The 23,812-nt window shown below is 40.8% G+C and overlaps 1 protein-coding gene across 13 annotated transcripts in view; it reads right to left on the reverse strand.

Moving 5' to 3' along the window:
* Window positions 1-2,703: 2,703 nt before the first annotated feature.
* Window positions 2,704-23,812, reverse strand: part of LOC129431262 (protein sidekick-2) — a 135,484-nt gene continuing 114,375 nt past the window's right edge. For 7 of the 13 annotated variants that reach the window (XM_073874905.1, XM_073874900.1, XM_073874901.1 and 4 more), the window contains 15 exons: window positions 23,360-23,430; window positions 23,025-23,250; window positions 22,325-22,446; window positions 22,033-22,246; window positions 18,445-18,567; window positions 17,978-18,154; window positions 17,774-17,884; window positions 17,158-17,349; window positions 16,948-17,070; window positions 14,934-15,110; window positions 14,729-14,839; window positions 14,251-14,400; window positions 14,029-14,160; window positions 9,681-9,747; window positions 2,714-3,763 (listed from right to left, as the gene is read on the reverse strand). In XM_073874905.1, coding sequence (XP_073731006.1) covers window positions 3,505-3,763; window positions 9,681-9,747; window positions 14,029-14,160; window positions 14,251-14,400; window positions 14,729-14,839; window positions 14,934-15,110; window positions 16,948-17,070; window positions 17,158-17,349; window positions 17,774-17,884; window positions 17,978-18,154; window positions 18,445-18,567; window positions 22,033-22,246; window positions 22,325-22,446; window positions 23,025-23,250; window positions 23,360-23,430 — 2,255 coding nt within the window. In that variant the 3' untranslated portion in view covers window positions 2,714-3,504. Of the gene's footprint in view, window positions 3,764-9,680; window positions 9,748-14,028; window positions 14,161-14,250; window positions 14,401-14,728; window positions 14,840-14,933; window positions 15,111-16,947; window positions 17,071-17,157; window positions 17,350-17,773; window positions 17,885-17,977; window positions 18,155-18,444; window positions 18,568-22,032; window positions 22,247-22,324; window positions 22,447-23,024; window positions 23,251-23,359; window positions 23,431-23,812 lie in introns of all 13 variants that reach the window. The other 6 variants (XM_073874896.1, XM_073874897.1, XM_073874902.1 and 3 more) reach the window with 5 other exon arrangements.

A 23,812-nucleotide genomic window follows, 5' to 3' on the forward strand; every position in this document is an offset into this window, starting at 1 on the left:
ATTCAGACAGCCAACGATGTTATCATCTGCTTGTCATAAACAAATGAGTACTATCTACGCCAGTAACTGACGAGAGAAGGATGACATGTACTCCACTGCTTCGTTCTCATTGGTAGTTGCTCCCGAAATTTGCTCAACATTTGCGAAATTCGCTTAACTTTCTCGCGTCGTGGACACACCCATATGGTCGCCAACGGTCTCGTTCGTGCCGCCGGAAGTTGGCAGGTTTCCATGAAATGAATGAGATCACGTCGCTCTGCTACTGCTGGTCGCTGGCTGTCTGAATGGGGGGTAATAGCTTCTTTTACTGCTCAACATGCTCTCAAATCAATTCAAGTCAACTTAAGGTTAGCCAGCATACGAACCCAACCAAGAGTAATTCCGCTTTTACCGTCTCTGAAGGGGAAATTACCAAAACTCTCGATAACAGATGACTAGAACCTGTGCAGTATGTGGATGTAAGGACAACAAATTCATCTACTGTCAATCATCTCGCCTCCAGACCCGTCCCTATTCAGAACATTCAAAATATGAAGTAGTGCATTTTTTACTATATTTTTTTACTGCATTTTACTATATTTACCATCAATGGTTTATAAACACACATCCACTCATTTACAAAGACCATCTGGTGAAAAGGTATGTTGGTGTTGAGGAGATGGGGGAAAGGACCCTTACACATACACAGGGCAACCCTGTATCACGAAATTATGTATAGTCACATAAATTTGTGAGTCTTAAGCGTGACACTGACACAGTTTTCCGCCTTTTGCGTGAACATGACACGCATTTCTGTGTACGGGTCACTGTCATGTATTTGTTACTCAACTGTTGTGTCCTATTTTCAAACAATTGATGCTTCGGTTTAGGGTTAGATTTGGTGTTTGTGTTAGGATGTCACTTTAAGTATTGTTTTTTTTAAGTATTACCTTTTTTTCATGATTTCTTTTTTATATTTTATGATTTTTAAACCATTGTCGCCTGCCGTTAGGGTTGGGTTTGGGTAAGGATGTCATTTTATGTAAATCTAACCCTAAACTGAAGCAACAATAGTAAGAAAATAGGACAGAACAGTTGAGTAACAAATACGTGACAGTGACACGTAAACAGAAATGTGTGAAATGTTCACACATAAAGGTGGAAAACTGTGTCTGTGTCACGCTTAAGACTCACAAAATTACGTGACTATAGGCACATAATTTCGTGATACTCGGTTGCACAGGGACAGGACAAGCCATAAAAATGAAAAAAAAAATAAAAATCTCTGTACAACTTTTAACTAGCACTAACTTCCAAAAAATACTAACCTTTTTATTGACACATAAAAATGACAAACAATATCCTGACAACTAACAGACATAAAAAGGAATGCAAGGTTTGATTGACTGTCAACCGGACTGCCGGCTAAAACCCCATAAAAACGTCACTCAAAACTGTCCAACGTGTAAAATTTTTGATTGATAGGGGTGGGGCTATAAATCATGGTTGATGGACAGGGGGTCATAAATCATTTTTGAAAGCAAGTCACCTATATAACTACTCATGGTTTGGTCACTAGTAAATTCTTTAAATATGAAAACATAGACTATTTACAGGCTGTGAGTCAGAAGCGGGCGGAGTTATGATAATGACCACCGACTCGTGTCCACGTCAACCGTCCCAGGAAGAAAACTATTGCCTACGATCTGTGTTGATCCTTCCAGCCTGTCACAGCAATTCATAGTTCATGTGGCAGGATCGTGGCAGTACCCATGTTTTGTGTGGTAGCACATGGCCTTTTGTTTGGGATGTGTGCTTCCAATTCTTGTCTCTGCCCCCTCCCCCTTGTTTCCACGTTAATTATTAATTATTGGTTAACTCCTCTCACCTGACTTTCCTTGTTATCTTGTTTAGTTTTCCTATTTAAGACCCTAGTGTATTTTGTCCTTTGCTGGATCGTTTTGGTTGTTTGGTTTTGTTTGGGAGTCTCGTCACAGTGTGTTGTCTCGTCATTGTTGCCAGTTAATGTTTTGTCTTTTGCCCCCATGTGGGCTTTTGGGTTGAATAAACTGCTTTTGAGTTCATCTTTACCTGCACTTGGGTCCCATTCCTTGCATGTTCATGACACTGTGTGTTTGTTGTAGTACAAAAAAAGAAAACATGAAAAAGAACAACCCAGTAACTTAGTTTTGGTAAACCATTGATAATAGATATTTGGCTCCCCTTGGATGTCAGAGGGGATAATACTGCCCCTTAATCTGCACTATCCAACCACAGCACTGACATTTAGTGCAGATATCAGCTCATTTGCATTTGAAAGGACATACAAGATCAAGATATTCCAAAGAAAAAAATACAGTGAATGAAAAATTGCATTGTACAAGTGACCTGTTTTCTAATGATTTCTAATCTGAAAGTCAGATCGAGCCAGATAATAAATAAGAAATGCACTAAAATACTCTATATCTAGTATATTTTATCTAGAACTGATAAGCATGGATTGGGTATGAATATTAGAATAATAAAGATATTAAATGTGAAAACTATGCAACTACCAAATGATGAAAGCTTACGGGTACTTACATTCAGAATATGTGACATTATTGTACACCAAACTGTGTTAAGGTCCATGTGTCCTTTAATTGTATATTGAACTCATAATAGAGTTTCATTCATTAGATGCTAGAGACCAACAGAGAGCCAACAAACAAAGCTGACACAAGAAAGAAGACACCAGACAAACACAATTTTGATTATATTCAATTATATTAGAATTTACTTTTTCACTGAACGCTATTATCTGCAAGCTTAAAGTGCTCCTATTTCATTGCTAAAAACAAGGTTATTTTGTGTATTTGGTATAATACAATGTATTCACGTGGTTTATGGTTATGTACCTTTTGCTTATCGTTAACATACTTACACACCAAAGGAAATGTAAAAACGTGAATCGGACAATAGGTGGACAATAGGAATTAAGTATAGACACAGTGGAGCGCAGGACTTCTGTAAGGCAACATGAGGGCCATTCAGCCGCAGTGCTAACACCAGATAACATCAGCTTTAGTTTTACTGAGACATTTCATGCTGTTAGTTGCCAAAGGGGAATTTAAAATATGTTAGCGTCAAAATCACGATTACGTTTAGCCGTATAATTTCTACAGCAAGCAATGTGGACATCGACTACACTGTCTGATCCCTTTACATCACTTGCAATAAATGCAAATAAAGATCAGGTTTGCGTGCGGTGTGAACAAGGCCCAGATCTGTTGTATCAACCTGTCCGTATCTGCAGCCTCATTCTTCAGATGCTAAGCAAAGAAAATTTAGTGCTGTAACTTCCAGCCGGGAAGATTTCAGAATTCAAACTTGTCATGGATTGTAAACGCGGTATAAATGGTTGTGTGTCCTGGAATCAATAACCTGTCTAATATCATCAGGGTAGTGTTGTGTAGCATTGTATGGTTCCTATTTCAGTCTATGGTGGATGTTTGTATATGAGTGTGCGTGCGTGTGACAGCAGGGCTAATTCGGCCCCAGGATGCCTGTGAAAGAGTTGGGGAAACTGATGGTGGGTGGCGGCATGTAAGGGTTCATTGGAAATGTGGCACCCAAGCTCTCGTGGTCGCCGTGGCCCTGTGCGTCTCTACGTCCGCTGTACTGGCTGATGAAGGAGCTGTTCTTGTTGAATTGGATGTCGACACTGTCGCTGTAGTCAGCTAGACTGTCGTTACTGCTGCTGCAGACGGACGGCTGGCTGACAGAGCGCTTCTCCTCATTATCACTGCCAAAGAGACAGATGGACATTACCGTCACAGCAGTTTAAAATGAGTGTGTGATGTCAGTAAAGTTGCTTACTTACCTCTTCAGAGATCTCTCTGTGTGTGTTGTGTGTGTGTGTGTGTGTGTGTGTGTGAGAGAGAGAGAGAGAGAGAGAGAGAGAGAGAGAGAGAGAGAGAGAGAGAGAGAGAGAGAGAGAGAGCATGAAGCGAGAGAAATGTGGACAGGACAGAAAAAACAGATGTTAGTGATGTTAGTGTTTCTACATATTGTCATGACTCTGAACCTAAAGATGCTATCGCTGAGTTAATAAAACACAGAGATTCCTGCTGCTCGCTGATGTCATATCTCCTACATACAGAGGAGATATACATTACATTTACTTCGTTACATTTACCTGAGTGCATTTTTTGGGTAACTAGTACTTTTAGAGTAAATTTGAGGATGGGTACTTTACTTATACTCAAGTACATTTCTAGTGAAAGAACTGCACTTTTACTTCGCTACATATGGTGACGTTACTACGCTACTGTCAAATGGTAATAATTAATGAATATATGGGTGATTCCACAGTTTAGGGCTCACTACAGAGAATCAATCTTCACGGAGAAAGCCACTGTTCTCAGGTTAACATCCTAAGAAAACCTGGGATACAGCTGTGTGAAAGGCAGGATAAATCTGGCAATGGTCAACTAGTAAACTTTGATCAAAGTTGAGTTGACGTATGTATGTAACACTGGGCGCAGAGGCACAGAGACTCCCGTTTATGATTTTAATGATGATTGACACATGACTGAATGTTTAGGTTCCTTTCAAACCTATGTTAAAAGTGTACCCGTTAAATCTTATTACTGCAGTAAAAGAGTTTATTTTGATCATGGTGCCACGATCGCTGAATAATTCTGAAATTACTTTTCAGTCATTTGAGATGTTACAGAGTTAAACGTCTTTACGTATTGACATTATTTGCGATGTACATTTGCAAATGATTCATAAAGTCATTCCTCTGCAATTCTTTGATCGATTGTGTTTTAGAAGTACTGTATGCTCAAACTCAGCTCTAATGACAGCAATGTGATCGCTGATGCGCTGGTAGAGAGAGAAGAGACAGAGAAAAAGAGAGACCGCGGCTCTGTAGAAATGATCAATGTTATTTGAAGTCGACTCTTAAAGGACAAAATAAACTATTACGTGGCTATTATACACATTTTTCAAGACGTTCTTGCAACCCGGTGGCAACTTGTCCATGACCCGGTACCGGGTCGTGACCCGGTAATTGAGGACCTCTGCTCTAGCTGCCATTAAACAGAGTTTGATGTGCAGAATCTGTCAAAATGTATACAACCACCATGAATGCTCTTTCAAGATGAACATGATGCCGCTTGGCTAATATTACACAGTAATGCCAAGGGTTAGTGGGATAAAATTAACTTTATTATTTCTTACATCTATCTGAAACAAAACAGTGAACTAAAAACAAAAAAATGACAACAACTAGGTATTATACGATCTATATTGAGGACCGAAATTGTGGAATCGGCCACAAATCTAAAAAAAAAAATGTATATGGCTTGTTCAAAAATCTCGCGAGAAGTTGGTGAGGCTGCGAGCATTGTGAGAGGTGGCTACACCCGATCACATCAACAGATAGCCGAAGTAGAGGAAGGCGTGTGTGAGCTATCAGAGGCAGATCACGCCTGGCATCAAGTTCGCTCTATGTTTTCACTCTAAGAGATCAAAAAGAATAGTTTTATAATGCGATGCATGCTTTGTGCAAACAATGACAAATCCTGTAAACCTTAGAAACAACACATGCTCACATCTACACATTTCCATATCCTTTCCTCACAAAACTAAACAAACTGAACAGCATAATGTGACGTCTCGCATTAATACAAAAATACAACACAATACACCTTACTAACAGTGTTGGCAACGTTACTTTAAAAAAGTAATTAGTTATAGTCAGGGGTTAAATTGGGATTTGTTATGTGGGGGGGCTCTTCGGGGAGGGTACTTTAAAGGGTAACATGTTTAATACTGATGACAGCAAAGCCACTGGTGTGTTTTAATGACATTCTGGACCTCTGACAGGATTTGATAAGTTTCAACTTTAAATCTGTGCCAGAGATTGACCACAAATATTTTATAAAGAGTGTCTGAATTTTAAATTATGCAAATCTATGAGTTTGACCCCCTATATCCATTTGTTGCACATGTCATTATGCACAATTGATCAAACTTTAAATGAAGTAAAAGGAATCAACCTCCTTGAATAATTCTATATGCATACCCAAAAAGATTAAATTAACAAGAAAAGGTACAACACACAGTACTGTATCATCAACATGTCTAATAAATTAGCAATAGAGATTCCCTATGCTGGTCAGCAGCTAAAACAAATTTGTGTAATCAAAATACATAAATGTATTAAACTATACAATGAGTTATATGCAGTGTTATACAGTTAACATACTGTAATTATATGAGTGACATACATAATTTAGTCCTTAACACGTTTCTAGTCTTCTATTAAATTTCCTCGACGTGGGCACCATTATTACCTCTCTCTCTCTCTCTCTCTCTCTCTCTCTCTCTCTCTCTCTCTCTCTCTCTCTCTCTCTCTCTCTCTCTCTCTCTCGTCTCTACAATGTCAACTGATCCTGTGTGAAAGCGCGTTCTTGAAGTTCCTGAGTTTTTTCGCTCGAGTTGCATAACTTGCGCGAAGACGCGTTTAAAAGGAAAAGCGCGTGTTTCCGCGGCAATTGCGCCGCCCAATTCACGTCATTTGCATCGCCCCGTGCGAGCGTCTGATTGCGTCTTTGCATTGACTTTGTATGTAATCTACTCGCGCAAATCGTTGAACTTGCGTTGGTGAGTATGCCCCATAATGAATGGAAACACATTATTCCCTTCGCGTCAGTGCACACGCACCAGCGCAGCGAGTTGACACGCACAAGCGCAGCGGGTACACTGGCACGAGCAGAGCGAGACCTTCAGCCTATGTGCCGGAGCTTAGCCCCGGACGGCCCCGGCCCAATTTAAACCCTGATAATAAGCACTATTTTTCCATCGTTGAGGTGAAACGCAAGAATGTGTATGTAATGTGCAACTTATGCAGAGTTAGAAAGAGCCTCTTCACGTCTGTAATTCTGATCTAATAAAGCACCCCACATCATCACATGCTGTAACACAATTATTGATTTCTCTTTAACGTTAGTGTCTAATTCATTCATTTAACAAATTTTATATTGGGGGCATCCAAGTTATTTGAAATATTTGAACTTTTTTTAAGTAACGCAATAGTTACTTTGCCTGGTAATTAGTTACTTTTATAATGATTTAACGCAGTTACTAACTCAGTTACTAACTCAGTTACTATTTTTGAGAAGTAACTATAACCAGGGTTTAAATTGGGCCGGGGCCGTCCGGGGCTAAGCTCCGGCACATAGGCTGAAGGTCTCGCTCTGCTCGTGCCAGTGTACCCGCTGCGCTTGTGCGTGTGAACTCGCTGCGCTGGTGCGTGTGCACGGACGCTAAGGGAATAATGTGTTTCCATTCATTATGGGGCATACTCACCAACGCAAGTTCAACGATTTGCGCGAGTAGATTACATACAAAGTCAATGCAAAGACGCAATCAGACGCTCGCACGGGGCGATGCAAATGACGTGAATTGGGCGGCGCAATTGCCGCGGAAACACGCGCTTTTCCTTTTAAACGCGTCTTCGCGCAAGTTATGCAACTCGAGCGAAAAAACTCAGGAACTTCAAGAACGCGCTTTCACACAGGATCAGTTGACATTGTAGAGACGAGAGAGAGAGAGAGAGAGAGAGAGAGAGAGAGAGAGAGAGAGAGAGAGAGAGAGAGAGAGAGAGAGAGAGAGAGGTAATAATGGTGCCCACGTCGAGGAAATTTAATAGAAGACTAGAAACGTGTTAAGGACTAAAGTATGTATGTCACTCATCTAATTACAGTATGTTAACTGGATAACACTGCATATAACTCATTGTATAGTTTAATACATTTATGTATTTTGATTACACAAATTTGTTTTAGCTGCTGACCAGCATAGGGAATCTCTATTGCTAATTTATTAGACATGTTGATGATACAGTACTGTGTGTTGTACCTTTTCTTGTTAATTTAATCTTTTTGGGTATGCATATAGAATTATTCAAGGAGGTTGATTCCTTTTACTTCATTTAAAGTTTGATCAATTGTGCATAATGACATGTGCAACAAATGGATATAGGGGGTCAAACTCATAGATTTGCATAATTTAAAATTCAGACACTCTTTATAAAATATTTGTGGTCAATCTCTGGCACAGATTTAAAGTTGAAACTTATCAAATCCTATCAGAGGTCCAGAATGTCATTAAAACACACCAGTGGCTTTGCTGTCATCAGTATTAAACATGTTACCCTTTAAAGTACCCTCCCCGCAGAGCCCCCCCACATAACAAATCCCAATTTAACCCCTGCTTATTATTATACTTTGTGTTTGCGACTGCTACCTTTGAGTTTGTTGTACTTGTCATCGCTCTGTCATTGCGGGTGTGGGACTTGGACGGACTCCAGCGCGAGGACCGGGCTGCCTATTCGTGGCTAGCAGCATCACCCGCAGCTCGTGGAGAAGAAAGAGCGATACATGCTCTCGCGTCAGTCTCCAACCACGCCAGAAAAGATCGCTAGATTTGTCCTAGTCGCTTTTTGTAAATAAAGTCGCTAAAGGGGTTTGGAAGTTTGCTAAATCTAGCGACAAAGTCACCAAGTTGGCAGCATTGTGCACTGCTCGAACTGTGCATATGTTTGTGTATGAACTCTGCCTGCCTCTGGTTGGCTAACGATTGAAATTAAGCCAATCATCATCCGTTTTGTGTCTCTCAGCCCCCAACACACACACACAAGAGAAAAACATTGCCTGTCTGGATGTGAGAACCTACTCTGGTGAAAATCGCTTTAGTGAGATTAATTATAGTAACGCGCAGCATTTATTGTCAGTAACCGTAACGGCGTTATAACGGGGGAAACAGTAATTTATTTGATTACTCGTTACTGAAAAAAATAACGCCGTTAGTAACGCCGTTTATTTCTAACGCCGTTATTACCATCACTGCTTACTAAAGTGTAGGAAATACATACAAATAAAAACGGGATTGTATTTTATTTAAATCCTTCCTAAAGAATGTATATACTTATAAAAATATGGTAATAAATGAACATGTATTATATATTATAATAATAAAAGTATATATATTATTAAAATAAATGTAAAGTTGATTTGCAAAAACAGATAAGTTCCATTATGAAATTCTAAAATTAGCGTTTTTATCAAGCTTCTGTTTATGTTCAGAAATTGCACTTTAAAGGCAATTAAATAACCTATTCAAATAAAACATGATAACAGACACTTTAAACACAGGTTATTTTTTGTTTACTGTTAGCTTTTTTAAAGGCATATGCTGACAAGTTTGTGTTGTGAACACGAATGACACGTTATGTGTTAATGTATCCATTGCAGGACTGAGATAGGCTGCTTTACTTTAACCTAGGTTTTACGTATAAGCAGAACAATGAGACTTCCAAGTAGTCTGAAACTCAGTGTTTTTACACTTTTGTCTCAGATCGGAAGTAACGAGTAACTAACTACTTGAGAAGTTTTTTCATCTAATTCTTTTTTAATCTTACTCAAGTAAATAATTAGATTGATACTTTTACTTGAGTTAATTTTTGTATAAGTACTTGTACTTTTACTTGGGTACAGATTTTGGGTACTCTACCCACCTCTGCCTACATATCAATGTCAACTGTTGTAATATCTACATCAATGGATAAGTTAACACAGTGCCCTTGACAAGAAGTAGTTATTTTTATTTAGAATGACTCTATTATACACAAAGTGACATGATCGACTAACCTGTATTCACCAAATACATTCATCGTGCAAGCTCCAGACTCAGCTTGGCCTTCCTCTTTTTCTTTTACTGTAACACATTAGAGTAATATTGCTTTACTTGAAAACTCATCAATATTTGAAAGACTAATGCATAGAGGGCCAATAATGTGGCTGGAGGATAAAGTGGATTCATACCTCAGACACAACAAGGTTTTCATTATTAAACTCTTGTATCTAAAATCTCTTTATGTAGTGAAGATAATGGGTAAACACTCAGTCTAGGTGCTACTTCTGGGTTTATCACCAGATTCATGCAGGTGTGTCCGCCAGAACACTCCTTAAGGCTAATAAAGAGCTGAGAGATATTTCTTAATGTTCTGTTTATTCTTTCCTTTTCTTGTATGAGCGAGTTTAAATGTAATTTTAATTATGTGTGGTTTTTATAAAGAGAGAAACAAAATACAAATGAATAAAGGAAACATACATATACTAATTTCCCCTGTACATTACAAACATACAATAATCAGAATATGACTATATGGGCCCTATTTTAACGATCTGAAACGCAAGTGCGAAGCGCAAAGCGCAAGTTACTTTGTGGGCGGTAGCTGCACATGGGTGCAGTCTATACAACCAAGGACACCAGGGAACCCATACTTCGCACAAAATGCCTGCTTTGCTCTTTCCTGGCTGTCAGGTGTGACGGGGAATTTGATGTATTACCCAGCATGTCGGACTAGACCTGATGTAACTGCATGCGCCCTTAAAATAGCATAATGAACTACGGGCAACGCGCCACTGACTTTAGACTATTTTTTTGTCAGTGGCGCAATTGTTTTTTGAAACTGCAAAATAACATCAGGGATGGTTTGCACCGGAAGCTATACTGGCAACGCCGGATGGCCTCACGTCCTCGCAGGATCCAGAAGGAGCGTCAAATCTCAGCGAACACCCACTCTGGGCCTGGGTGACGGAGGCGGGTATCAAAGTCTTGAATCAAGAGCATTCTCACTCGATGACATGGGTCTAAGATGACTGGATGAAGAGTGGTCAGTTCTAGGCCTTCTGCTTGACGGAGTCGTCCTCCAATATGAATGAGGTCTCCCTTTTCATCCAGCTCGGGAGACAGCGTGCGAAGTCCACTGCTGCTGGGGACGGGTTTACCAGCTTTCAGGAGGCTGTACTCCTGCTGAAAACTATCCCTCTGAGCTCTCTGAAGATCTCTGTCGGTAGTCTTCAGCTGGAGGCTTATCATTAGAGTTGGCCGCCCCATGCAGCTCCTGCACTGTCCCTTCCAGAAGCTCCTTCCACGAACCATATTGGCCAAGGTCTAAAGTTGACTGGCCTGATACAACAGCAGCGACCCTAGAGAAGATAGACTTATGCAGCTCTGAGGTATCTTCTGTTTGGTCAACAGTGGGGTCCTCTGGCCATGAGTCTGGACTGGTCAGGAGGAAGGCAGGACCCAGGCTCCATCTATTTGGCTGAACAAGCTCTTGCAACTTCTCTCTGTTACATCATCAGCAGGGTTTCTGGCGGTATCAACATATCTCCAGGCATGCCCGTCTGTCAGCTCTTGTATCTCGGCCACGCGGGTGCCAACAAAGACCTTGAACCGGCAGGATTCAGACTTCAGCCATGTCAGCACCGTTGTGAAATCTGACCAAAGGGATGTCCGATCAATGTGGATGGTAAGTTCCCTCTTCAGCACCTGTGAGAGCTGTGCACCAGTAAGGGCAGCACAGAGTTCTAATCGGGGCATAGATTAAACCCGCTTAGGAGCAACTCTGGAACGGGCCATCAGGAATGACAAATACACTTCACTGTGTCTGTCAGTGGTTCGTAGGTACGCCATCGAACCATAAGCCTTTTCTGAGGCATCGCAAAATACATGCACCTCTCTCTGAAGACCGGAGATGTCAACAGACTTCGACAAGTCTTCCTCCCAGTCTTTCCACTGTTGCAAAAGCTCCTGCGGTAGTAGTAATTGTGCGTAGTGGTAGGTCCTCTTCAGTCCCCTGCACCCCTAGCTTCTCTGCAGTATCTGACAACAGCATAGTTCTCTCTGAACCATCATCAAGAATGACACAGGTGTTGATTGATTGATCACCATGGTGAATGCGGACTTTGACAACTTTCAGAAGAACCCGACTGCCTTCAGTAGGTCTGTCTAGATACAGTACCTCTGTTGTGCCCCTTATACCTTGACTTTCTGCTGCGGGTGTTGACGCTGCCTCCTTGGTTGACCTCGTATTTACCTCACGCAGAACCTGGAGGTGTTTCCCTTGGCAGAGGCTGCATGGTTTTCTTAAGTTTCACTGAGCCACCTGGTGTGGCCGTGCACATCGCCATCACCTCTTGTTACTTTATCCATTCGGTCAGCTGATCTTTTGTTAACCTGGATACCTTTGTACACTGGCTAAAGTAGTGTTCCTCATTGCAGAATGGACAATAGGGCTTGTTCTTGTTTCCTTTAAAGGAGTTGCTTGGCACTGGAGCCTCAGGTTTCTTAGCAGTGTCCTTCACACCATGGAGGACAGTAGTAGGCTGCTTACTCTTCCTACCCTCATGTCTGGACACCGGCTTCTCCTGAGCTCCTCTCACAGCTACAGTCCTTCAGAGTCCTTGCACCAAGACTCGTATTTCAACCAATCTGAAAGATTAGTTAAGGTGTGGGTTTGTGTGCCCTGATGGTACATGCAGCGGCGAAACTCTGCTCTCTGCTCAGGCGGCAGCTTGCTCAGCAGACGAGTGACATAAGAGCCATACGACTTAGCGCTATCTGATGTGGCTGGCCAAACTTGTCATTTAGGGCAACCATTGTGTCTGAGAAGGGTGTTGGGAAGTTAAGGTAAGCATCTGCTATTTACCTGGCTTCTTCTAGTTGCATGTGATCAACCAACACTTGGTATTTAAACAGCTCAGATGCATCATGTGGTAAGAGATTCTCCAATGAGATCTTGAGGCCTTTTCTACACTTTAATTTACTCTAATCTTTACCTTTAAAGTTTCATATTTAACTTTCTCGCTGTGTGTCAGCCGTCACTTTTAATTAGGTCTTTAGGAGGCATTACTAATTTTGTTTGTCATAAACAAATGACGATAACTGTATTGCTTCACTCTCATTGGTTGTCGCTCCCGGAAGTCGCTCATTATTTGCATAAAGTTTAACTTTTCTTTAAAACTTTGTTAAGATACGCCCACTTCCTGTCACCAACAGTCACTATCGCTCGTGTTGCTGGAAGTTGCAAAGCTCATTTGTATTGGAGGACGACTCCGTCGAGTAGAAGGCTTAGAACTGACCACTCTTCATCCAGTCATCCCAGGTCATCGAGTGACAATGCTCTTGATTCAAGACTTTGATAATTGCCTCCGTCACCCAGGCCCAGAGTGGTTGTTCGCTGAGCTTCGACGCTCCTTCTGGATCCTGCGAGGGTGTGAGGCCAACTGGAATATTTGGCCTTAAGAAGTGTTCTGGCCGACACACCTGCGTGAACCTGGTGATAATCCCAGAATTAGCGCTAGACTGAGTGTTTACCCATTATCTTCACTACATAAAGAGTTTTTAGATACAAGAGTGATTTTAATAATGAAAACCTTGTTGCGTCTGAGGTATGAATCCACTTCATCTTTGAAATGAGATCATGTTGCTCTGGCACTACTAGTCGCTGGCAGTCTGAACGGGGCTTAACAGTTATAATGCAGTATTTCATAGAGTCATGTAATAACCCACATGATTCTGTATTTTAGTAGAAAAAAATCATATCACACACACACACACATTCTGGTTTCCATGTTTTGTGGGGACATTCCATAGACGTAATGCATTTTATACTGTACAAACTGTATATTCTATTCCCCTTACTCGCCCCATTCCCTAACCCCAACCATCACAGAAACCCTTCGACTACTTCACATTTTCAAGATACATCATTCTGTTTGATTTATAAGCTTGTTTCCTCATGGGGACATCAAAATGTATAGGGTATTCCTATCTTTATGGGGACAATTGGTCCCCACAACGTGATAATTACCAGGTACACACACACACACACACACACACACACACACACACACACACACACACACACACACACACACATTTTGTTCTGGCCCTCCTGTAAAGTTGGTGAAATATCACTTATGCCCATCTGGTTCTCACCCTTCGAGATTATATGTCATGCAGTGTAATATGAAATACTCTATGGAAATGTGCCATGTCTGTCTGTTCATCTGCCATCTTCTTTGTTTCTTCTTCTAGTTTAGTTAAAAGTTTGCTAATGTGTGTTGGGGCAACCAATAATTATTTGATAAAAAATATCTTTGAAGTACAAAGCAGTGTGGCAGGTGGTCTGTATGTTTTTGTTACCTGAATGTTTTCCTCTATTGCTTCTCTCAATGAAACACAGAATGAGCAGAACCAGAAGAATGAGAACCACAGCTGAGATGAGCCCAATGAACCAGCCCTGAGGTGCGAAACCACTGGCCGGTTTCTCCAGCTCTGAACAGAAACACACACAGCATATGCATTGCATGAGAAAATTAACTGACGGTTTGAAGTCTGAGAATGACCGATGTTGTTGGTCTGTACCCGATCCTTTGGTTTGAAAGTCCCAGTCGTGTGAAGTGTTTCCAGATCGGATCTGGAGGTGATAGCGTGTGCCTGGCTCCAGACCCTGCAGCTGATAAAACGCCTGTGTGGAGTTCACCGGCTCGGACTCTTCCCAATCACCACCACTAGCTGTCATCGTCGTCATCACAAAACCACCATTCATGAGAAACATTAGAAACTTTAATTAATGATAATAATGGGGTGAAATTGTACTATTCCCCTCAAAGTTTCAAGTCATTGTAAAATTATTTCCTAAAACAAAGCATTCCTGCAAAGTATTTTGCTATATTACGGCCAGCATGATGAATGTTGTAGATTAATTTCTATTAAGAAATCCAGGAGGAGACCCATGACCCATAAACTTTTTCAGCTATACAGTCATGTCAGATGAAGTTATTCTTGTAGTTGTAGTGTAGCATGCTTCACACAGTCATATTCAGTATGCTACTGGCCTAACCTTTTTTCAGGTAACGGAAGCTGAAGGCAAAGTTTTGATGTTTTTCTCCAGGCGCCCAGCTGAGGTTGACTGACGTCTCACCCACAGTCATGTTTATTACAGATGGAGGTTCTGGAGAGGACACATACAAATGTTCTGCTGTCGCACTTCATTTACAGGTCCAACTGTAAATGAAAGCTTAAAATCTTTGATAACGTAGCGTTACCTCCATCCAGCATGGTGGCACCCTCTCTTATTATCGGCTCACCGACGCCAGCACTGTTGCGAGCTCTCAGGTTAAATAGATAACGAATCTGCGGATCAAGATTATCCACTGTAAACTCCGTAATGGCTGGCAAATCGATGGATTCCACCTGCCTTGGACTTGAATTTCCCTCCAAAACTGAGGGGAACAGAACAGAAACCAATCAAAACAAACAGGAACTTGTAATATCTGAACAATGATCTTTTAATGGCCAGATATATTTTGTTTAAAGGCGGAGTGCACAATGTTTGAAAGCCAATGTTGACATTTAAAATCACCTAAACATACACGCCCCTACCCGAATAGAATCTGACCTTTTTTTTGATAGACCTGCCCCACACATACGCAATAGCGATGCGCGGGTCGTCTCGTAACCCGCGGGCCCCGCGGGTAACCCGCGGGTCGGGTTAGGGCGGGTAAAGAAATTGTAACTTTAATGCGGGGCGGGTTGGGGCGGGTCATTAAAAACAAAATTAAAAAACTGATATATTGCGTCTAATTCCCTGTAGCATATATATTAAATATTTGGGAATATATATTTTTACATTTAATTACATTCTTTGATAAGGTTAAATTAAATAGGCCTATGTGGCAACGTAACTTCCGCAACGTAACTTGATATCCCCAAACCTTTGACGTCACGGAAGCGCCAAGTAGCTCCCGCTGGCTGCCAGCCACAACAACAAAACAAACGGAGAATTAAAAGATGAAAGACGATCTGCAGGAGAAATTAAGGTAGGGAATTTGTAAATAGATAATACAAATGCTGCTTTTTTGTTTGGTGATCTACTTTTAAAATGATAAAGCCGACAAGTTCTACATGTTAAAAACACTTTAAATGCGTGGACTATACTGCATATATCTCTACATTGGATTTAGGGATGTCACCATTACTCTATTTTCTTGAGGAGTTAAAAAAAATCCTGGAGCACATGTCGAGTACTGTTTAAAATAGCAGAGATTTAGTGAAACAAACTTGAAAGAAAATTAAAATAGTATCAGAAGCATATATCAGCACAACGCTGCCTCTCTCTCTCTCTCTCTCCCTCGTTCGCTCGCTCTCGCGTGCTTCAGATCGTGCATGAAAGCAAGAATGCGATGCGATTGCATGCTTGTAAATTTCGGAAGTTTACACGACTGAGCTGCAGCGGGCAGGCATAAGATTTATAAAAACACATATGAGAAGAAAGGCACAGCAACTCAAAAAGACTTAAGTGTTTCAACATTTACTCATAATGCCAATTTTCCCGTGGAGGCATGGAGCAGCATGAGAATACACAGTTAACTTATGTGCGATCTACCGGCATTGCCTTTGCGATCTACGTATTGGACACCCCTGGTTTATCATTATCCTATCGCTATATTAATATGACCATGCTGGTTTCTATGGCTCATTGGTGTATGTTGTTGCCAGTTTACAGGGCGATGTAATCTAATGTCTGTTTCCAAGCACTCTTAGGCTGAAATAAAGCCCCTTTTTATTTACATTACAAATGCCTAGTATGTCTATTTTAATGGTCGCTGGCGCGGGGCGGTGCGGGTTGTAAAAATAGATACAGTGTTGCGGTGCGGGTTGGGGCGGGCCAAATATTTCATAAAAGCGGGACCCGCGGGTTGGAAAAAACGCCGACCTGCGCATCACTAATACGCAACCCCGGCAAGGATGTCGGTTAGTAGACACGCCCCTTACTGCTGATTGGCTACAAGTGTGTTTTGGTAGTCGGCCCGACTCCCTTTTCCAAAGCTTTTTTCAAACATTGTACACTCCGCCTTTACCTTCACTATGTTATATCAGTATCCTAGCAATTTATCAGCCAGTGCAATATAAAAAATACAAAGCTAAGAGTATGATTACTCTTAATTCTTTGAACATATCTGCATTATTTTGTTACTGTATCAGGAAAATTAACTGAATTATTGCTTAAGGACTAACTGGAAAGTCTCAGCGTGTAGTGAAAGTGATGATGTCACTCACTCTCTTGGTACTGTAATAGGTAACCTGTGATGACACCGTTGGGTTTGTGTGGAGTTTGCCAGCGTAGGGTGATCTGTGTCTCAGACAGACTCTCAAAGTATAAATCAGAAAGTGGTCCAGGAGCTACACACCAAAAGAGCACACATTCAGTTTACCTGACACCTGTGAATACATATCTGTAACTGTAAAACATTAAATGTGTTGTGTTGCCTTGTAGCCCCTTTGGTTTTAATAATTCAGTCAGGTCTGTTCCTAGTCCTTTGGTCTGAAAGTCCCAGTCGTGTGAAGTGTTCCCAGACTGGATCCGGAGGTGATAGCGTGTGCCCGGCTCCAGACCCTGCAGCTGATAAAACGCTTGTGTGGTGTTCACCGGCTCGGACTCTTCCCAATCACCACCACTCACTGTCATTGTCGTCATCACAAAACCACCATTCATGAGAAACATTAGAAACTTTCATTAATGATGATAATGGGATACATTTTACTACTCTCCTCAAAGTTTCAAGTCATTGTAAAAAGATTTCTTTAAATAAAGCATTCCTGCAAAGTATTCGCTGTATTACAGCAGGAATGATGAATGTTTTTGATTAATTTCTATTAAGAAATCCAGGAGGAGACCTATGAGTGTGAACTCTTTTAGCTGCAGTCATGTCAGATTAAGTTATTCTTGTAGTCGTTTATTTTAGATGTTAATATCAGTGGTTACTCCATCAGTCCTGTGAGGTTTATTACCACCGGATAGACGTCATGTTATGTTCATAAAGAAGTAGCTCACTTCTTAAATGCATGCTTCACACAGTCACATTCAGTATGTTACTGGCCTAACCTTTTTTCATATAACGGAAGCTGAAGGCAAAGTTTCGATGTCTGTCTCCAGGCACCCAGCTGAGGTTGACTGACGTCTCACCCACAGTCATGTTTATTACAGATGGAGGTTCTAGAGAGGAAACATACAAATGTTCTTCTGTCGCACGTTATTTACAGGTCCAACTGTAAATAGAAGCTTAAAATCTCTGATACGCATCGTTACCTCCATCCAGCATGGTGGCGCCCTCTCTTATTATCGGCTCACCGACGCCAGCACTGTTGCGAGCTCTCAGGTTAAATAGGTAACGACTCTGCGGATCGAGATTATCCACCGTAAACTCCGTAACGGCCGGCAGATCGATGGATTCCACTTGCCTTGGACTTGAATTTTCATCCAGAACTGAGGGGAACAGAACAGAAACCAATCAAAACTAATTGGAACTTGTAATATCTAAACAATAATATTTTAATGGCCAAATATATTTTGTTTAACTTCACTGTGTTTTATCAGTATCCTAGCAATTTATCAGCCAGTGCAATATAAAAAATACAAAGCTAAGAGTGTGTTAACCCTTAATTCTTTGTACATATCTGCATTATTTTGTTACTGTATTAGAAACATGAACTAAATTATTGCTTAAGCACTAACTGGAAGTTTCAGCATGTAGTAAACGTAATGATGTCACTCACTCTCATGGTACTGTAATAGGTAACCTGTGATGACACCGTTGGGTTTGTGTGGAGTTTGCCAGCGTAGGGTGATCTGTGTCTCAGACAGACTCTCAAAGTATAAATCAGAAAGTGGTCCAGGAGCTACACACCAAAAGAGCACACATTCAGTTTATCTGTGAAGACATATCTGTAACTGTAAAATAGTAAACGTGTTATGTTTTCTTGTAGCCCATTTGGTTTTAATAATTCAGTCATAAGTTAAGAAATGACAGACAAACAAGGACGACAGTGTACAGATTTTAATTAAGGCTATGAATTTAAAACAGTACTTAAAAGGGGTTTTCACACTGCGCTTAACCCTGGGTTATCTTCATTCTAAACCCTGCTTTTAACCCTGGGTTAAGGAGCGTTTCACACCTGTAATTTGAAAGCGGTGTTAGCACCGCTTTTTACCCAGGGTTATGAAACCTTGCTCTGGAGCAGGGTTAGCACCGCATTTGTGGTGTTAACCCCGCATTGTGGTGCCAAACGCATGCAGTGTGAAACGAAGCAGGGTTAGAATTTTATGACCCTAATTAAACACAGCTGAAGTAGCTAATCAAGGCTTGATAATTACAGACAGGTGTGTTGAAACTGGGTTGGAGACTCCTGACCCAGGGTTTAGGAATGCACAGTGTGAAACGTCAAATAATGAATACCCAGGGTTATCTCTTAACCCCAAGTTAAGTTTGAACAGTGTGAAACATGAAAAAAATAACCCAGGATTCCGTTAACCTTGGGTTTAGAATAACCCAGGGTTAACAATTTCAGGTGTGAAAAGCCCTAAAGAGTATTTAAAACCACAATTGAGTGAATTAATACAGTCTTGTCTAAAGAATCAATTGGGTTTTTATGATATCATGGCAAGCTTTGTGCTTGTCAAGCAGATACACAGATACACTCAGCATGTACAACTCCACATGATTTAAACATTACAAAATAAAAGTAAATAAGCAACAGATATTAATCAAGCAATAAATTCATGCCACAATTTGATGTAGCGAAAAACACTTGAAAGTGCTGTTTTCAATCAGGTATCCTAGTTTCTATCATTGAACAACCTACTAGATGACAAGCAGTCAGGTTTCAAATGCAGCCACTCCATGAAAATGGCACTACCATCGGTCACGGAAACATTAAGGCTAGCTAAGGAGGAACACAAATCCTTGGTTCCGGTTCTGCTAGACCTGTCGGCATCCTTTGACACAGTCAACCATCAGATCCTACTAGCCACCCTATCATTGCTAAAGATTATAGGTACTCCTCTACCATGGTTTAAATCTTATCTCTGCGACAGATCCTTCAGGGTGTCGTGGAGGGGCACATTGTCCACAACCCACCAGATGGTCACTAGAATCAGTGCTTGGTCCACTCCTTTTCTCTATCTACACAACATACTTAGGATCTGTCATACAGGCACATGGCTTCTCTTACCACTGATATGCTAATGACACACAAATGTTCTTCTCATTTTACCCCGATGATCCCACCATAGCAGCACAAATTACAGCCTGCTTAGCAGACATCTTAGGATGGATGAAGAAACGCCACCTCCAGCTGAAACTCGCTAAGGTGTGAAACTCGCCTACTGCTCCCACAGAAAGCCTAAACATCCCCCTGTCTACCTATATCCCACAGACAGCCTAAACTATGTACCGGCATCCCCCTGACTGCATACAACCTCCTGGGAGGGCATTTTCATCCCCCTGACCGCCTACTTCCCCCAGCTGCTTAAACAAAGCCCTGGCATCCCCCGGGCCACATACAACTTCCCACGGAAGGCTTATTTATCCCCCTGACCACCTACATCTTTCCTGCCTATACCATGCCCAGGAAAACAGTGGGATGATATTACTATTTATGTTTATTTTTTAATTATATAAGCTATGATTGGGATGATGTTGCTTATTATCTCCAATTTAAACTTATATAAGCTATGAATGGGAATGCTTTTTCAAACTTGGAGTTTCTGTGATGATTTTGAGTCATAATAACAATTTTAGAGTAATCAGGAGAACCTGAGCAAAATAGACTTGTTCAAAAAAAATAAAAACATTGTACATAAACCACCTATTTTCTGGATGGGGCTATATCTCAGCTCTGGAATGTCCTAGAATGCCAGAAATGCCACTCCTGTCTAAGGTTAATTTATAATATTATTATAAAAATTGGAGAAAATGCAAAGTACAGTGCAAATACCGCCTTCTAAATAAAAGAGCCAATTGTCAAAGGTAAAGTCATTGCATCACTGCAGATGCTCCTGACTGGTAGCCATAGAAACATTACAAGAGCACATGCGTGTTAGCTGCCTGTCTGGAGCAACCAAATAATAAACTTAACGCAATTTGACCCAAGGTCGCTTCTTTTTTTATCTCTCAAAACAACACACACACACAGCACTAACTGACTATGAGGCTGATAATGGCTGTGTGTTCTCCGAGTCCAATCGACTTGGCTATTACCCACAATGTTAAACAGACCCTAGACCTGAAGTAATAGATTAGGACCCGACCCGGACCCGGCTGATCATTTGAAATATAGACCCGAACCCATACGGGTTGCTGGAAATTACATTATTTGGTCATAATTCATTTACACAATAATTTTATTGGGTTGAACATGCAGTATAGTGCACAGTCTGACGTACTGAAATACTTTAAATATGAAAATTATGGATAAGTAGGCTAAAAATGACTCGAATAACAGCTTATGTAGGCCCTGTCAAATAAGTTATGACTGTGATGCGAGAATCTAAAGCATCCTATCTGCCACCTAAATAAGTTATAGATAGGACTTCCTGTGATTTTGCTGAATTACAGGAAGCACCCACCTGCAATTTAATTGACGCTAAACGGAACTGGCTCTCTTGACAAACTTTACAGAAAGTTGCATTAAGTGGCATGAAAACATCCGACGGGACGATGTCGAGAGGTGCAAAAAGTATTTGTTGTTATTTTTCATACATCTCTGCCTTACATAGACCTCTATGGTAGCTTGTGCCTGTGAAGACCTTGTGCCTGCGACCTTTGACCCCTGAATTCTAGAGCGTCCCATATGTCAGCTAAAAATATAAGCTGTTTGTGACTTTTGGGGACAATTAACTTTTCCCCGCCATTGACAAGTTTTTATGGCCATATTTCCGCTATTATCCATCTCGGTGGCGCTCTTACACAACTTATAAAATGCTGAAGCATCCACTTAGGCCAAACAATAAAAACTCTTGTGTATGTTATGATTACCACTCTGAATCTGATCTCTAACAAAAGTCCTTCACAAAATGCAATTATACCAGCGTTTTTTTTTCAAAAACTTTTGATGAGGTGATAAAAAGAGAACAAATGGGGATAGGATTAAAAGTTTTTTTTTTTTTGAAAGCAGAGGGTCTGTTCTTTCATTTGATATATTGTATGTTTATATATTTAAAGACGTCATCTTGGGGCCCGTGAAGAGACATACCCATGTCTCACAAAGGCCTCAAGACCCTCTTCAAAGGCTAAGTTGATGGTAATATAATATTACATCATCGTCAACGAAATTAACACTGGTAGTACACAGACATTAACTGACCTCCCTCTGGTGTGCTGAAGTGATGCGGATCTGAATGTGGTCCCTCGCCTTTGCCGTTGAACGCTGTCACGGTCAGGGTATAGTTTGAGTAAAACTGCAGGCCGCTCACAGCTTCCTCATTCTTATTTCCATAAACCTTCAGCACCCTTCTCTCCTCATCTCTCTCCTGCCCTCTGTGAAAGTGAGTTCTGGGACCCTTTCTTCTCAGATGGATCTAAGATATAATACAAATTGTGAAAATCTGCCGCTGGAGGCAAACAATGATTTAAATACTTAGGATTTGCTGGTGTACCTTGTAGCCCAGTAAGAGTCCTTGCACTGATTCTCTACTGACCGGACTCCATCTTACTCTGATGATGGTTTTGTTTGATGGCAGTTCCTCGACCGTTACCCCGGGAGGAGCTTCAAAGGGTACTGAAAGAAATCGAGAGAGCGAGAGATGAACTTCCAAAAATTTCATAGTTGTTTTTTACATTTAATTATATGGCCCATAGATTACCTGTAAAATAATCCAAACTTTAATAATCGCACAACCTCAACTTTAGGCAGGATCATACTTTTATATTTTTCCTGATAAATTGTAGCATTATTGTTAGAGATTTGTCATACAATGTTATGTGGATTAAAAAAAGCGAAGCTTTGCTCATGGTTGGCACGAGTTAACTTTTACAGTACTGTCTCTGCAGATTCACACACGACACTCATACACAGGTTTATTTCCACTAACTCAACCCAATCGTAAATGCTGTCAATGCAAATCCACAACAGTTTGATAGAGCAAGCTTAAATCCACCCAAACAGGGTAAACATGTCGTGTTGCTCGGATAAACACTCCTTAAGCTAAGATGTCTTAAGGAGATGTCTGATCAGCAACAAAAACCTGCCTGGATCAACAGGCAAGTTCATACTGCTCCAGTCTGGTCTTTAAAAAACATGGGGTAAAATCAAGTCAGCAGACTTTTATGAATCAATTTAAATATTAAAGAACGCACTGTCTTCTCCTGAGTATCCAAGCTTTATCACCGGCTCCGGGCCTGTGCCTTCGTCATTGACTGCCAGAACTTTAATCTCAAAGGCAATGTAGGTGCCCGTGTCATTCACTATTAAGGGAGGGCCTGAGACGACGCTTTCCTTCCAGTACAGATCATTGCCTGAAGCTTGGCACCAGTAGACCTTGTACTTAAACCCTGGCCCGTTGAACTCTCGACGCTCTAGTTCCTTTCAAAAGCAAGAAAGAAGGACATAAAGTGTAAAAATACTGAATGTGAGACTGTACTATGTGTCTTTCTTTTATGAGAAAAACAGTTAATCTTTCACTGCTTATCACCTTCCATGTGATGATCATGCTGTTGGGATCTGTAGACACACTTGTCACGTTCTCTGGGTTCATGTCGGGTTCTGTACAGAGAAAAACCCTTCTTGTTTGTTTATACATAACTCATGAACTTTAAGGTGATCCCTTTGTATAAGAAACTATAGTACATTCAAGTGTCATTGCCTGCAGCTGGTAGGGATGCTAATTTAGAAAACACTCCAATGGGCAGTGTTGGGCAAGTTACTGAAAATTTGTAATTAGTTACAGTTACTTGTTACTTCTTTTAAAAGTAATTGAATTACTCTACCATTTACTGTATATCAAAAGTAATTAATTTATTGCCGTTTAATACATACTTATATAATATGGAAATCATATATACATAGTAGGAAATATATAATGTGGTATACTGCAAATTTACCATGCTAATTATATATGTGGAGATAAATAAAACTTTGCAAATCT

This window comes from Misgurnus anguillicaudatus, chromosome 13 (genome assembly GCF_027580225.2).
Source record: "Misgurnus anguillicaudatus chromosome 13, ASM2758022v2, whole genome shotgun sequence".
Lineage (NCBI taxonomy): Eukaryota > Metazoa > Chordata > Actinopteri > Cypriniformes > Cobitidae > Misgurnus > Misgurnus anguillicaudatus.